We start from the raw sequence: 18,036 nt of genomic DNA, 5'->3' as shown, positions 1-18,036 counted from the left end.
ATAGTTTGGTTATAAAGCTCAAGCACTTTTCCAACTCTTACAGGTTTTTCAATATCCCAATGAGTAGAGAGAACACAGAACAAAGGTAAAGGAAAAGGGCCAAGATTTGTAACAGGAAAAAGATGGCTTTGATTACAGTCTCCCAGCCTTTTGTAGTGTAAATTAATTATTTTAAATAAGAAATACAAACTTGTCTAAAAATATAACACATGTATATTTCAGAAGACTAAAACCATCAAGTAGAAGGTCCTTTGAATAGTAAAATTTCATGTGCTCGAAGGGTTTCAATGCATTATATGAGGCTTCCTGCTTTGTCTATAAATTTTTATGGTCTGCCTTAAAGCACACAAAACATTCTTGAATAATTTTCAAAATCATTTATTTTCTACAGAAGCTAATCTGCTGAATTGCCTTTTCAACATTTACTTTGCTTTTTAACAGTGCAAATTATATCTGAGTAAAAATACTCCACAACCATACATAAGGCTCTAATTGTGCTATAGAGCTGACATGGAATAATGAAATACTAATTGCAGTTAGAACACTTTATTTGTTCAGAATTGATTCTTGCCTTGCCCCACTTTTAGAAATTTCCACAACCACAAGGCTTATGCTCAAACACCAACAAAGAATCCTTTGACCATAAACTGAATCAATATTTTCACCAGCTCTTCCCACAATACACACTGCAGCTCAGGCACAGCCATTAGGAAACCCCTTAATCTACATATACATACAACACAAGTAGATATTAAGGCGTATCCTGGAATTGTCAAAAGCCCCCATTTTTTGGATTTGCTAAGCTCTGCCACACTCTCCTTTAAAAGCGATGAACTTGGACCAGTACAGGCACCTAGCAGATCGTTCCAGTTATTTGCTAGCTGGGTGTGGAAGAAAGGACATTGTTGCCAAAACTCTCTTGTGCAATATCGGTTATCAGTATTCACCTGCACCTACCGGATATGTCAAATTTTCTCTAGTTGAGTAGATGACCAAGGAAAACTATGAACTCTCACTTGAACGCAACACAACTATGAACTGTCACTTGAATGCAACACACAATGAAAAAATTTTCTTCAAAGATCACTCCTTTACCTGTTTGACATCATATGCCAGAAGAACACATTTTAAATCTGGTGAAACTGAATGTCTTGATGCTTTGAAGGTTACCTAGAAATAAAAAGAAACAATTATTTTAAAGAGCTTAATAATGGAAAGATTGACATGCATTTGGATATGTAAGTATAAAAAAAGATGTCCATTCTCCTCATAACATTGTAAAATAGGCTTTCTCGTTCATATTATAAGTATGCACAGGCATGTACATATGTAGGACCTTACAGATGGATATAGAAACTTGGAGAGGCTATATTAGACACTTCATTAAGAAAAGTTTTGCTAACGTATCTCCCCTACATGTTATCACTTAAAGACTAAATTCATATTTTCATTTATAAGAATAAAAAAGCAAAACATCATTGAACTTCTTAAGTAACCAAAATGCTTTTATATTTGCATGTTGGATTAATCAAAAGGAAAAGAAATATTGGCATTCTGTGGTGTCATGATTTTCTGTCTCTGCACTTCTGTTTTTTCTCAGGTTGTATATTTATATTTTTAAAAAGACATATGTTAAAGACAAAATCTCCTTAAAGGAAACTCCCAGAGTGAGGCAGATTAAAACACAAATACATAACTGATTATACTCAATATGTATATATGGTATAGAAATATAAACAAATGCACTACACATGTTTAATTTTGAGCTTTTTATTTTACCACTGAATAAATCCAATGTTAGAAAGACTTGAACGTAAAGTGAAGGATAAATACACTGAGAGTGGGAAAATGGTTTTATTTGGGAAAGAGATTACATGTAATTTCATATCTAAAGAGAAGGCAAGCAAATTGAGTTGCTGCAACAAAAGCCTACAAAACGCAAACAAAAAAATAAAATAAACTGTACATGGATTTTAAGCAAACTAATTTGTATGGTTTTTGCAGAGAAATACAGGTATAAATAATTGTATAATTTTATGTCTGGGCAGTTTCAACAACACTGGTCTCTAAGAAAAACAGAAAAGGGTGAAGTCAAGGTTTTAGTACTTAGAAATTCCCAAAGACAATGGAAAGGACAAGAAACTCAGAAGAACCAATATCTGGCAAAGTTTGCATGGTATAATCAAAAATATATTTGGTCTTTTTCCCTGGTTCCTGGCACAGAGCTTCTAAAATGCTTGGAATTTCCTGAGCGATAGAAGGGTATTTTGTTAATTAATAACTAGCCCTCTTTGACCACACACAGTTTATGTTAATGAGATGACTCCAGGATTGGGGGTCGGGGGAGAGTGGCAAGATAGCTTCTGGAGAAGAACCAGCCACCTGATTAGAGAGCGAGAACTTTGAACCCTACCTGGAGGTCAGGGAGGGTGGTGGGACTGGAGCTGAAGTTCAAGCATATGGCCGATGATTTAATCAATCGGGCCTGGGTAACAAAACCTCAGTAGAAAACCTCTGAACCATGAGATTTGCAGAAGCTTCCTTGTTAGTAAACATATCAATGTACCTGGAGGGGACATATCCCAACTCCACTGAGACAGACTGTACTTAGGACCCTTCTCCATTCACCCTATTTACCTATTCATCTGGCTTTTCATTTATATTCTTTATAATAAACCGGTAATCATAAGTATAGTTCTTTCTGTGTCATTCTAGCAAATTATCAAATCTGAAGGGAGATTGTGAGAACCACCAAATCTGTAAACCAAGTCCAATAAAAATGCAAGTAGCCTGGGGTCTCAGGACTTGAAGCTGATATCTGAAATGAGAGCAGGCACTGAGTCCTTAACCCGTGGGGTCTTCACTAACTCTGAGTAGTTAGTATCAGAATGAATTGAATTGTAAGTCACCCAGAGAATTGTTGTTGAAATAGCACAGTCTGTTCATTTCTGAGCCAGATATGCAAGAGAATGGAGTACTCTGGGAGAAAATACTTGTACATGGTAACATTGATTTGGAAGAGGTGTTGCCTATATACATCCATCTTGTACCATCCACTTAGAAGATCAGAATAATCACTGGCAATAATTCACCTCAAGGAATTTGTTTTTCATTTTTTCAAAAAGCCACTTCAATAATAATGAAAATAACAACAACAAACAACAATCACAACAGTAGGGCTACCATTGATCTATCATCTGTCATAAGCTCTGAAATTGCTTAGAATTCTGTGGTTCTCAATAATTCCCCCACCTCCTGCCCCATGACAAAGCTGTGAGGGAGGTATCTTCATTCTAACCCTTTCTTTTTTTCTCATTAACTTATTGTATATTGAAACTTGATAGATATTAGCCTGTGTGAGATTTAGGGTGACATATAGAACACAAGGTCCTCTCACTCAGCATTGCACATTGCAGTATCAGGAGGTATACTGTTACACAAGAGGAGGTTTATTGTTATTTAAAAATTGGTTGAAAGGGCAATGCCATCATTCCAGTCCTATGGGAATAAGAAAACTCTAATAATACAGTTCTTAAACTTTTGTCAAGGTCACAGAGAAGTATATATAATGAAAGAATGCAGGAGGAACTCCTTTCATAAGCCCTATGCCAACAGGAGATTCTTTCTTTTCTCCTTTCCTCTCTTCCTCCCTTCCTTCCCTCCTTTCCTTCCTCCCTTCCCCTTTCCTCTCTCTTCTCTCTTTCTCTCTCTCTCTTGTTTTAGAGAGCTACCCTGTCTGAAGTCTGAATTATTTCACAAAAATTTCAGCCCCCTCGTCCCCATCCGTTCTCACGGAACGTTGCTCACGCAAATTAACTTCACACGTTCACAGGTGCATCTGAGCCCCTGGTAACATTTTAGTATCTTTTACAGTTCCTACAATTATCCAGTCTGGCACTTTATTAATTATCACTATACTGCCTTCAGCTTCTGCAGCATACAACCTGGGAAACTTTCCAAATACCTTTTCAAAGGCCCAAGCTGCTGAAACTTCGAACTTAGAGTTGTGCACGGGTGGTGCTGCAAAGAGACTTGCTGATGATACACGTCTAAGAAACACATCCTTGCCGCTTAGTCAAGGGCCAAATCCCTCTTAACCTAAGCCATTAATGTTATCATCTGTTGCATCTGGGTGATTAATCCTTCCTAGCAGCCACCGGAGACCCCTTGGTCTACACTGACCCTAATTACAGACATTAATATAGTTCCAGTTGAGTCTCAACTTGATATGGCCTCAAATTAGTGTTTTGGGAAGTCTATTATTGCCAATAATGCTGTTATGTTACCTACATAGTTAATCACTTAATTACTATTGTAATAAAAGGATGCAGAAATATTTTCTACATGTGTTTATCGGTATTATTCGGCAATGATGCTTACTAATGCATTTTTGAACAAAGGGCATTAAAATGCATGAACTCTGCCATCTAGGAACACTCGATTAAAGCCAAGTAAGGTGGGATAAACAGGAAAGCAAATACGCAGGTGGTTAACTAAACAAATTAACAAGGGAGAAAAGACATTTGATCAGTTGAGAAACAAATGCATGCTTTCAGGCAGCTTGGCAAGATTTTGTAGCACCTCATTTGTATGTATCATTCAACTATACCAAAACTAACTTATCGAACATTCAAAATAAGATGAACACCATGATAAACACTGAAGGTGCTACAAAGTCGAAAAACAAAGTCATTAGAATCTTTCCCATCTCATATTGGGCAGGATAAGACAAGCACTGTGTTTCTCTGCCCCAAATGCCTTAAAAGACTGGATGTGTGGTAGAAGAAAGCAGCTGAGTAAACTGAGGACAAATGGAGCAGTCAGGCTGTCAAAAGGGGGCAGTAGCCCCTCACCTTCAAATAAGCATTATCTTATAGGAAATTATATACAGTATTTCTAACTTTCCAATTTTTTTCAAGATAAGCTGGAAATCAAGCTGTTAATTTACAATCTCATGATTCTTAAATTATAGCCCGATACTTTGAAACATATATGTGTACCAGATTCTGCCTAGGGGCTGCTAGTTTGCTTAATTTTGGTAAAGCAAAAATTGACATAAGGATAAGGGGGTGGGGGTGGGGGTGGAAACAATGTTATGAGATTTAAAAAACAGGTGGTGTACTTTTCATATACTCGGTAGTAATGTAAGTGAAAACTTCGTGATCCCACGTTTTCCAGTTAAATGAAATTACAGACTGCATTATGAGAACAACCTTTACAAATGTACATGTAGTTTTAAAAGATTCCCAGAGAGGTGGGGCTAACCCCATGGCTTAGTGTTAACATCATACATGTATTATTACCAACATGAATATGGCAAAGCTAATCACTGTTTTCATGAATGGTGAAATTTAAAGCCAAGGAAGCAACAGAATCAGATTTGAATTTAGAATGATTCCTCTGGCAGTTGGGTGAGTTAGATCTGATGACATCTTGAGGTCAATGAGATCTGGTAAGAAGCTCTCATGACAATCCAGACAAGCAACGTCAAGAAGTTAAGAAAGATGCAAGGGCATAGGGAGGAGGGTACATCTGCAAGGGAGATTGCTGATAAAAACAAAAGAATTTATTGATTAGATCTGAAGACTAAGAAGAAAGTGTACAAAACAATTTTGGGTTTTCATGTTTTTATCACTGGGTGAATGTTGCTACTGCAAACAAACTTGGGAAAAAGCAAAAACCAGGCATATTTTGAGGAAAATTTTAGACACACCAATTTTAGATATGCTATGGTTTTAATCTTAGTGGGATATCCAATAGGGGATATTCAAGCTTTTTGTACATAAGCCTGGAGTTTAAGAGAGATATCTGGAATTTTATGGAGTATTAGATGAAAGTTTACATTCAATGTAAATTCATTCTCATCAGACAAAAGGAGCAAAACCTCTCAAACAACATGTTCTACTATGAGTGGATCAGTAACAATGCAGTTATTATGAGTAATGTTTACGATTACTTTTATAAGTAAACCTGTTCCACCTGCCATAATAACTTCACCTCTCCCTGCTCTTTATTCAAGCTGTATTTCTCTCAAATATCATTCTAATTCTCCCTCTTTAAGCCTTCTCTGTCCTTTTCAGTGCAAGTGATTCGCCTGAGTCATATGTATACAATTATATGTGCAGTTCATTTAATCACTGATCACTTCCATTATTGCTCTTTTGGGTTGTTTGGAACCTTAATTTAACATCTACTGCCACAGTGATGCCCCTATTAAGAGGCTCCATGACAATGATTCATTCTTGTCAGAAACATTATAACTAGAGGTAAAACTAGACAATGGACTAGACTGTTCCAAGATGTCAGATATTGAATATCATGGCAAGAAATCATTAAATACAAACGTAAATGTCAGAAGTGCCATAACATATAAAATATGCATTTGTATAACTTAAGGCTGAGAAAAGAATGAGCAAGAGGAGAAGACAAGAGATTGGATTAAAATGAACAAAAGCTGGTAGAAGACTTGGTTGCCTTAAGATTGAGAAATGACAGATGCATAAGAACAGTACAGTTCAGGTGAGTGTTATTCTAGATCTTGTAACATGCTGTTGATAAAAGTATGTATAGGTGGGCTTTCCTGGTGGCGCAGCGGTTGAGAGTCCGCCTGTCGATACAGGGGACACAGGTTCGTGCCCCGGTCCGGGAAGATCCCACGTGCCGCGGAGCGGCTGGGCCCGTGAGCCATGGTCGCTGAGCCTGCGCGTCCGGAGCCTGTGCTCCGCAACGGGAGAGGCCACAGCAGTGAGAGGCCCGCGTACCGCATTTATATATATATATATAGGCACCTCTATTACAAAAAAAAAAAAAATTACTGGTCCAAGAACTTGAGTTGGAGAATCCGCTAACTTAAAGTGTAGGTGGGTACATTTTCAACAGATATAGAATGATGAAAACAAGAAAGTAGGTCTTTGAGGACCCTATGGTCTTTTTTTTCCTGATCCCTCCACCTCACCCAACCAAAATCCTACACACACACACACACACACACACACACACACACACACACACAGAGACATATACACACAAACACACACAGATTATGTTTAATTTATTTGGCTATAATTTCCCTCATTACCTAATCTAATTTTAGCTTATTGATAACTGACAAAAAATGTTTAGAAAAGTCATCTCTTATTCTAGAAAAATAAAATATTATTTTTTCAAGTATGTGATTAAGTATATATTGTCAATAAGCCTCTTTTACAATGCAGTCTATAAATAATCATGAAATGAGCATGAGGAAAGATTTTAAAAAGCCAGTTGACCTTAAGTGGATGGCAGGAGGGAAATGGTTACTATACAATTGATAAAAAAGGAAAAGAAGGTCAAAAGAAGGCAGAAAAGAAGGCAAACCAAATCGCAGTCTCTTAAGGGATACCAAAGATGGACTCTCTTTCTCTGTCTGGCTTCAAATGAAAGAAACAAGGAAGAGGCAGAGCGACTGTTTTTTTTTTTTTATCTTGCAGCTCTAAATAAAGCCATGTTTGTTTGTTATAGCCATAACTGTGTTTATATGCAGATTTTTTTAAAAATCAGACCTTTTATTCTATTTTTTTTAATATTCTCTTTTCATAACTACCCAATTAGCATAGTGTCTGAATTATATTACTTTGTGATGCCTAGGACATCCATGTTGTATAAACATAATAGATCGTCTCTAGTATTTTTTCTTGGCACCATGCATCTTATTGATTCTAGAATATTTTATTAAAAAAGTCAATGGAGAAAATGCCATGGTGCAAGTAGCTAGTTTTTAAGACTATTAAATCAGTACTTACTAACCCATGTAGAATGTCTCACATATATCTTTATTGCTCAATAAATGTGAACAGCCAAATTAATATTTTATTGAGTTCGATCACAGTCCATACACTAAAACATTTAAAAAACAATTTTTATTTTTAATAGAAGGTAAAACTAATGGTCTCTGAATTCTGTTAATAACTTTAAAAAAAGGGCCAACAAGATGACTTTGAGAAAAATGTGAGTATTTCTGCACTCAAAAATATAACAAACTGGGCTTCCCTGGTGGTGCAGTGGTTGAGAGTCCACCTGCAGATGCAGGGGACACGGGTTCGTGCCCCGGTCCGGGAAGATCCCGCATGCCGTGGAGCGGCTGGGCCGGTGAGCCATGGCCGCTGAGCCTGCGCGTCCGGAGCCTGTGCTCCGCAACAAGTACAACAAATTAAGAAAGCTTAGGCTGGAGAAGAAAGTTAAGGAATATTGTAAAGTGCATACTTACACAAATTATTCCTTTGAAGTTGAGTTACGCTAATCTGATTCTTCAAATTGTCTTAATGTTTTCTAATCACAATACTTCAAACATAATTTATCTTAAATGGTGTTATTACATTCAGGTAAAGAATGTAAGGCACTAAATGTAATGCACTAAAAAATACAGCATATAGAAAGAAATTAAAAGTTATGAAAGTCCAAAAAATATCACATTAGAATTTCTGTATAAGTTTTCCTAATCATGGCCTAATATAATTTGTTCAATACAATGCTTATAAGACAAGTTGACTGGATCTTTCCAGTAGCAAATTACTTCAGTACATTTTTGCAATGATATTCTATCAGATAAATATTAGAGAGAAAACCTAATTAATAGTTACTATTTTAAAACATGCTATGGACTTTTCAAGAATTTGTGTCAGTAATGTGATTTTATATCTCTCATAGGCCAGGAAGTGGCTACCAAGAACTTTGAAATTTTCATATTTTTAAAAAGAAGAGAAAATATAATGACCAATATTGCTTCATAAAAAAATTTAACCTGGCTGAATCTTCTTTAAAAATGAGAGAAAAATAGGAAAATACTAGTGCTGTAAAGATTGAATTTTGGTTGACAGGTGATCGATTTTTCTTATAGATCAAAGACCCATTTAAAGTTGGTACGACATCATTAGTTTAGCATTACCATTGATAATCCCAAGGAACAAGAGAGAACATACGTTAGTAACTAAAAAGAAACTTATTTATTGATATTTAATAAATTCTGGTATATTCTTCAATAATATCAGGTTAGATATTTACTTTCTTCTCTCTTTTTATTTATTTATTTATTTGCGGTACGTGGGCCTCTCACTGTTGTGGCCTCTTCCATTGCGGAGTGCGGCGGGCCGCTTCCGACCAGCAGAATAACGAGCCGCCACACGCAAGATTTTTTTCGTATCACACTTTATTGGAGCACAGTTTGGTTGAAGAAAGATGGAAGGAAGACCCTACGCAGCAGAATATGGCAGGCTTTATACTGGCCAGAAGGTCCACACAATAGCCCTGGATTGGTGTGTGTCAGTACATGTGACAATATATTGCTACGCCTACAATCCACGGGATGCATGCGTGGCGCCTTACGCGGCACTCCCGGGTAGTGCAAGCAAGATGTAACAATGTAACTTCGCCTTCCTCTGGACTAAAAATCCAGCTCCTTCCTGGCGGCGTCCCACAGCGGAGCACAGGCTCTGGACCCGCAGGCGCAGCGGCCATGGCTCACAGGCCCAGCCGCTCCACGGCACGTGGGATCTTCCCGGACCAGGGCACAAACCCGTGTCCCCTGCATCGGCAGGCGGACTCTCAACCACTGCGCCACCAGGGAAGCCCCTTCTCTCTTATTTTTATCTTTGATAAAACTATTTATATAAAGAGTATAATATTTATTTGTTGTTTTCATCTTAATGGACCTTGGATGCACAGAATTAGATTAATAATAACTTTTGTCTCTTGACAGAGTGTCATTTGTAATAAATTTAGCCAATAAAAATATAACATGCCCAGTTAAACTTGAATATCAGATAAACAACAAATATGCTGTAATCTATGAAAATAATGACAAACCATACAATAATGTGAAAATAACATAAAACTATGGAATATCCTATAAAAATTAGTGAGCTACAACTAAATGTAAATATGCATGAACCAGTAACAGAATGCTGTGATAAAAGGACATATATGAAGATCATGGACAGCCCGGTTCCTCTATTAAAAGTTCAAAACCAACTAAATATGTCATTTAGGCAAACATATACATAACCAAACTGAGTTAGACATTCACCAGAAACCCAAGGATACAAAAAAATAATTTCCAGAGCAAATTAGTTTAAATGTTGAGTTGTCATTTACTAAACTTGCACTTTAATGGTCCAAAGCTAAAGGTCATTCTTTATTGTTCACTTAATCAGAAATGTCTATTAATAGATCCTAAGCTCAGTTGAGGAGAACAGCAGTTGTTTGCAACTATGACTGAATAAACTTTTGTGTTCTTTCTTGATGCACATGTGCAACCATTTTCATATGGTGTATCTATCTAGGGAGAAATCTGTGGGTTGTAGGGTGTGTGAATGTTCTGCTTCACACAAAATGACAAACTGTTACCCAAAGTAAAAACACAAATTACACTCCTGCTAGCAATGTGTAAGACGTCCTGTTCTCCACATTCTTTCCAGTTCTTGGTAACGTCAGAGTTAAACTTTGCCAGTGGGATAGGTGCAAAATACATCTCTTTGTTGACTATCATTTTCCTGTTTGTAAATTATGTGAAGTATTTGTTTCTCTGTTTATCAATGATGTGTTTCTTTTGTGAACAGTGTATTTAAATATTTTGCTTATTTTTCAATAAAATTGGAGGAGTTTTTTCATATTAATTACACAGTAATATTTTTCAGTTAACTAATGCTTTTCACCATGCCTTTATCATTTACCACTTGGTATTCTTTACTATGCTAAAATATCTGTCTGTGAACTCTAATTTTAACATGAGATTATAATAGATACAAGATACAAACAAACAAAAAAATTATAGGATGTGACAATTCAGAGGAAGAATCTGAACTAAACCAAAGAATGACAAGACTCAGGTTTTCAGTTCTGAACATCAATGTTTCTTGAGTATATTAACAGGTGGACTACTACTCCTGCTCAGGACTCACAAAGAAGTTGATTCTCCATTTCCTTCTCATTTGTCATTATCCATTTAATAAGCAGATATACTATAACTGACCCTTATCTGCCAAAGCAAAGGGCAATAGTAAAAGAAAAAAGTAACTTCAGATTTACTTCCCTGGTGGCACAGAACTTTCTGCTTAACTAGGGAAAGAAAGAGGTCCTGTGAAATCACGTCAAATCCAATAGAATGACGATAAGGAACAATCAGGGGCTGCCTCCAGATCCAATGTCTTGAGCCCAAATCCCCAGCTCTAAAGTAAGAAAACAGTTCTTCTATTCTTATCTAGCAGTCACAGTTGAAAACACTTCTGGGTCTCTTCAGCTGCACTTAGGAGCTCTGTTAGACATTCACCAAAAATGTAAGGATAGATATAAAAATCATTTCCAGGGCAAATTAGTTTCAGTTGAGCTGTCATTTACTAATCTTTGCATTTTAGTGTCCCAAAGCCAAAATTTATTTCTTGCATTGTCCCTTTCTCAGAAATGTTAAGATTTCAATTTTTTTTTTTTTTTTTTTTTTTGTGCGGTACGCAGGCTTCTCACTGATGTGGACTCTCGCATTGCGAAGCACAGGCTCCGGACGTGCAGGCTCAGCAGCCATGGCTCATGGGCCCAGCCGCTCTGCGGCATGTGGGATCTTCCCAGACTGGGGCACGAACCCGTGTCCCCTGCATCGGCAGGCGGACTCTCAACCACTGCGCCACCAGGGAAGCCCTCAATATTTTTTAATGAAATATATAGAAGGCTAAGATCAATCCTTTTTCTGCACATTTTCAAATGGGCAGATAAAGGTCAGATTAAGCCCAAGACATGAAGAATGATTTTAGTTTGCCCGCTTCTTTTTTCTTTTTTTCTTTTTTTTAGTATTAATTTTATTTCACTTTGAAAACTGAGGGAAAAATTAAGAGGTATATTTCTAACACTTTATAGGGCAGATGGTTCTTCTTATATTAAATAGGTATTTAAGGCTAAATGAGTTCATTACAGACATTTACTCACAAATCCTCCCATTGTTCCTCCTTCACTAACGCTCATTATTCATTCCTTCTTCCACCAGTTAATAATAGATACAGGTCTAATAAGACATTTGAAATACAAAAAAAACTTTCACTGGACTTTGCAGATGGTGGTGAATGAATGATTCCAGTGAGATTCAAGCTAAGTAGAAATATGTAAAGATGAAATGCTGCTGCACATGTGTCTCACTTGCAAAGTCCCAATTATAAAAGGTTATGCAAAGGAATTCATAGAAAAAAATGAACCAATTGTCAAGGCACGTATGACAAGATAATGCTCAATCTCATTCATAATTAAATAACTGCAAATCAATATAACAATTAAGTACTATTTTTTCATCAGCCAAATTGATACTAGTTAATATGTTGGCAATATTAGTGATGGCCAGAGTAGGTTAACAGGCAATATCATATACTATTGGTGGATCTGATTAATACAATTTGATATTATTAAATTTCAAATTGACATTTCTTTTGACCCAGCAATAGTACTTCTATGAATTTAGCCTACAAATATATTTCAAAAATGGTTGCCAAGTGTATCTACAGGAATATAATAGAAATGAATATATGGTAGTGCATTATGCAAGGGAATTCTATGTACTCGTTAAATGATATTAGAGAAAAACAAAAGCATTCATATAAAAAGACCTTCAGGTTATATTATTAAGTAGATGAAAAGGGGAGACCATCCATGCTGTTGAAATTAAATACCCACACACACATGAGTGCATATATTTTGAGATATATTGTTTATGTACAGATGTAAGAAGACCCACAGACATATTTCTGGAGTCATTTTTGGTGAGCAGAAATATGTACATGGCTACCCTCAAAAAGGAGTACTGAGTGATATGGAGGAAAACTTTTATTTTTATTATATATACATGTATATCAGCACTGTGCAGAAGAACTTCCTATGGTAATGGAAAGGCTTTGTATGAACATCATCTGGTGTGGCAGCCACTGGTTACACTTGGATATTGAATGTTTAAAATGTGGCTGTTGTCACTAAAAGATGGAGTTTTTAATTTTACATGATTTTAATTAATTTAAAAATAAATTTAAATAGCCATATGTGGCTAGTGACTGTCATATCAGATAGGTCAATATACTATATATATTTTTTCCAACCATGTTTTCACTATATTGTTCTTAAACATGTCAATGAAGGAGATTAAGAATAATATTTCTATTTGTAATTATACTATAATTTATAAAATCTCAAATGTTAATATTTAAGGGACATATAAAAATTATGGGACATAACAAATGATAAGAAAGAAGAAAGCCACAGAATTGTAAAAATAGTATTAAACTGAAGGAGAGATTATAAACATAAATGCTTTGCTCCAAATAAAGGGAACTTACAATGTGAATTTGTTTGTTTGTTTGTTTTACTTAATATGTAAGTGTATACATAGTATAAAGATGTAAGATGATCTCTATGAAATGAATCTTTAATTACTATTTCTTTTATAAAGAATAGAATGTGTAAATGAAACATATCTCAACATAAAAAGGCTATTTATGACAAACCCACAGCCAACATCATACTCAACAGTGAAAAGCTGAAAGCTCTTCATCTGAAATCAGGAACAAGACAAGGATGCCCACACTCACCATTTATATTTAACATAGTATTGAAATTCCTAGCCATAGCAATCAGACAAGAAAAAGCAATAAAAGGCATCCAATCTGGAAAGGAAGGAATAAAACTCACTATTTGCAAATGACATGAGTCTATATATAGAAAACCCTAAAGTATCCACCAAAAAAGTTTAGCGCTAATAAATGAATTCAGCAAGGTTTCAGGATATAAGAATAATATACAGAAATCTGTTGCTTTTCTATACATTACTTATGAACTATCAGAGAGAGAAAGCAAGAAGACAATCCTATTTAAAATCACATCAAAATGAATATAATACCTAGGAATAAACTTAGCCAAGGAGGTGAAAGACCTATACTGTGAAAACAATAAAACATTGATGAAGAAAACTGAAGCTGATACAAAGAAATGGAAAGATATCCAATGTTTGTGGATCAGAAGAATTAATAGCATTAAAATTCCCATATTATCCAAGGAAATCTACAGATTTAATGGAATCCCTATCAGAATATCCATGACATTTTTCACAGAACGAAACATATAATTGCAAAATTTATATGGAACCACAAAAGACAACAAATTGCCAAAGCAAACTTAATAAAAAAAGAACAAAGCCGGAGGAATCAGGTGCCCTGATTTCAGACTACACTACAAAGCTACAGTAATCAAAATAACACGGTACTGGCACAAAAGCAGACACACACATCCATGGAACATAATACAGGGCCCAGAAATAAACCCACGCATTTATGGTCAATTAATATACAACAAAGGAGCTAAGAATATGCAATGGAGAACAAACAGTCTCTTCAATAAGTGGTGCTGGGAAAACTGAACAGTTACATGTGAAAGAATGAAATTAGAACATTTCCTCACACCATATACAAAAATAAACTCAAAATGGATTAAAGACCTAAAACTTCCTAGAAGACAACATAGGCAGAACACTCTTTGATAGAAATTGTAGCAATATTTTTTGGGGATCTGTCTCCTCAGACAAAAGAAACAAAAGGGACCTAATTAAACTTAAAAGCTTTTGCTCAGCAAATGAAACCACTGACAAAATGAAAAGGCAACCTACTGAATGGGAGAAAATATTTGCAAATTATATGACTAATAAGGGGTTAATATCCAAAATATATTTACTGTATATTTGCCTTTACCAATGAGTTTTTTCCTTTCATAATATTCACGTCTCTGGTTGTGATCTTTTCTTTTTCACTTAGAGTAGTCTCATTAACACCTCTTGTAAAGCTGGTTTGGTGGTGCTGAACTCTTAACTTTTGCTTGTCTGTAAAACTTTTGATCTCTCCTTCAAATCCAAGTAAAAGTGTTGCTGGGTAGTTTCCTTGGTTTTAGGTTTTTCACTTTCATTACTTTAAATATACGGTGCCACCCTTCTGTCTTGAAGAGTTTCTGCTGAAAAGTTAGCTAATAGTCTAATGGGAGTTGCCTGGTAGGTAACTCGCTCTTTTCCCTTGCTGCTTTTAATATTCCTCCCTTTATTTTTAACTTCTGCCATTTTAATTTCAATGTGCCTTGGTGTGGTTCTCTTTGGGTTGATCCTGTTTGAGACTCTCTGTGCTTCCTGGACCTGAGTGTCTGCTTCCCTTCCCAGGTTAGGGAAGTTTTAAGCTATTATGTCCTCAAATACGTTCTTTGCCCCTTTCTCTATCTCTTCTCCTTCTAGAACCCCTATAATATCAATATTACTATGCTTGATATTGTCTCAGAGGCCTCTTAAGCTGTCCTTATTTCTTTTTATTCGTTTTTTCTTTTTTCTGTTCATTCGTGATTTCCACTACTCTGTCTTCCAACTCGCTGATCCATTCCTCTGCATCATTTAAGATACTGTTTATTCCTTCTAGTGTTTTTGTTTGTTTGTTTCTTTTGTTTTGTTTCAGTACTGCATTCTTCATCTCTATTTGGTTCTTCTTTATATTTTCTAACTCTTTGTTAAAAACTTATAACTTCTCTCTCTGCTCATCAATTCTCTCAAGTTCATTGATTATCTTTATTGTTATTACCTTGAACTCATTCTGTTAGATCACCTATCTCTATCCATTTCATTTAGTTCTTATGGGGTTTTATCTTGTTCCTTTGTTTGGAACATGTTCCTCTGTTACCTTACTTTGCTTAATTTGCTGTTCCTATTTCTTGTATGTTGGTTAGGCTTCTCAACCTTGGAGAAGTGGTCTTTTGTAGGAGACATCCTGTGCATCTCAGCACCACATACCCCTCTGGTCACCAGAGTTATATGCTCTAGGGATGCCCCTATGTGGGCTGTGTGGGCTCTTCTGCTGTAGTGGGCTAACTACTGTGGACAGTCTGGTAAGTGCGGCGCTGGCTCCTGGTTTGGTTGGTTGTCAGGCCCTGCCTTGTGTGGAGATTGCCAGCCACTGGTTGGTGGGGCCAGGTCACAAGGCAGCTGGCTGTGGAACCCTTGGGGGCCCCAGCCCTAGTGCTGGTGCACTCTGGGGCAGAACTAGGTTCTGGGGTGGATGGTTTTGGGGCTACGTTCTTGGATTTAGTGTTGGCCTGCTGGTGGGTTAGGCCGGTTCCTTACATGGCTGGCTGCAGGTTCTACAGTATACCAAAGTTGGTGCTGGCTCACTGGAGAGTGGGGATATATAACGAGGCAGAGGAGTACAAGGTGCTCACCCACCAGTGGGTAAAGTTAGGTCCTGGGGCTAGTGCCATCCTGCTGGCAGGCAGAGCTGGGTCCTAGGTCCAGGAGTCACAGAGTTGGTGTTGGACTGCTGGTGGATGAGGCTGGTCCCAAGTCTAGAGCTGGCTGGCTGGTGGGTGTGGCCAGGACCCAGGGGGTTCTGGGGATCATTCCTGCCCACTGGTGGGCAGAGGTGGTTCCCAGGGTCTCTGGCTGCAGGGCCCTGGAGGTCCTGGGTCTAGTGCCTGTGTACTGGTGTGTGGGTCTCGGTCCTGGACCCTCTGGTGGACACGGCCATGTCCAGGGGAAGGTATGGGCTCAGGGAGTCTTAAGGCCTTTACCAAGGCAGCTTGTCTGCTGGTATGTGGGGCTGTGTCCCTACCCAGCTGGTTGCTTGGCCTGAGGGATTCCAGTACTGGTGTCTACAGGCTGGAAGGTGGGGGTGGCAGGGCTGGGTCCTGACTTTAATAAGCAGGAGGGAGGATTCCAAAATATTCCTTGACAGCATCAGTTTCCACATGAGAGAAAGAGGTCCCCAAAATGGCTGCTGCCAGTATTTATATCCTCAGGGTGAGCTCCAGTTACCTCCTGCCTCTCCAGGAGCTTCTCCAAGATCAGCAGGTAGGTCTGACCCACAGTTCTTTCAAACTACTGTTTCTTCCCTGGGTCCCACAGTGTGTGAGATTGTGTGTGCACTCTTTAAGAGTGGAGTCTCTATTTCCCACAGTCCTCTGGATCACCTGAAAGTAAGCCCCTCTGTCCTTCAAAGCCATACATTTTTGGGGCTCCAATTCTTGCTCTGGTGCCCCTGGCTGGGGAGCCCAATACGGGACTCAGATCCCTTGCTCCTTGGGGAGAACCTCTGCAGTTGTAACTATTTTCCCATTTGTGGATCACTCTCCCAGAGGTATGGGTCTTGAATATACCATAACTCTTCCCACACCCCCAGGTGTCTTGTGATTCGTTCTTTATATCTTTAGTTGTGGAAGATCTTTTCTGGTAGATTCCGATCTTTCTTATCAATAGTTGTTCTGTAAATAGTTGTAATTTTGGTATGCCCGTGAGAGGAGATGAGTTCAGGGTCTTCCTACTCTGCCATCATTGTATGCCTTGTCTGAGGCCAGATTTTTAACATATAAAGCCTCCATGATTATAGCCAGCATGTGGAACACCTGGGTGGTCAGAAAACCCTGATAACCTTTCTTTATTTCAAATTTTAAGAGGTGAAATTTTGGTTGTCTTTATCCAACAAATGATTGCTTGTGCCATTCTATTTTTTTTTCCAACACGTAGCTCTTTCCTCAAACATAAATGAGAAAATAAGCTCCTTGATATTTTGGTGGTAAAAAGATTTTTATCGATCCCCCACCCCAAATATTCAGTGGCAGAATAAGTGAAATTTAAACAAATAAAAATACTGCAATGGCAGCCCACCAGGATTGGCCCCAAGTTTTCTACCTATCTGTGCATTCTTCCTAAAAAAGACAGTAAAACCCACAACACACCCAAGGATCTTAACACCCCAAGCAGAGATTGAACCTGTGCCCCCTGCAGTTGAAGCATGGAGTTTTAACCACTGGACCACCAGGGAAGTCCCTAACTATCAGTTCTATTGAGCCATGTGGCTGACAGGGTCTTGGCCAGGAGTCAGGGCTGAGACTCTGAGGTGGGAGAGCCGAGTTCTGGACATTGGACCACCACAGAACTCCTGGCCCTACGTAATATCAATCAGCGAGAGCCCTCCCAGAGATCTCCTACTCAACACTAAGACCCAGCTCCACTCAACGACC

General features: G+C 37.7%; 1 protein-coding gene across 1 annotated transcript in view; it reads right to left on the bottom strand.

Moving 5' to 3' along the window:
- DPP10 (dipeptidyl peptidase like 10) overlaps positions 1 to 18,036 on the bottom strand; it is a 648,823-nt gene that overhangs the window by 309,618 nt on the left and 321,169 nt on the right. The window contains exon 5 of the mRNA XM_033860253.2: positions 1,096 to 1,170. Within this exon, the coding sequence (XP_033716144.1) occupies positions 1,096 to 1,170 (75 nt within the window). The remainder of the gene's footprint in view (positions 1 to 1,095; positions 1,171 to 18,036) is intronic.

This window comes from Tursiops truncatus, chromosome 7, assembly GCF_011762595.2.
Source record: "Tursiops truncatus isolate mTurTru1 chromosome 7, mTurTru1.mat.Y, whole genome shotgun sequence".
NCBI lineage: Eukaryota > Metazoa > Chordata > Mammalia > Artiodactyla > Delphinidae > Tursiops > Tursiops truncatus.
The sequence above is the reverse complement of the archived record's forward strand: the minus strand, read 5'-3'. Positions and strand labels throughout refer to the sequence as shown.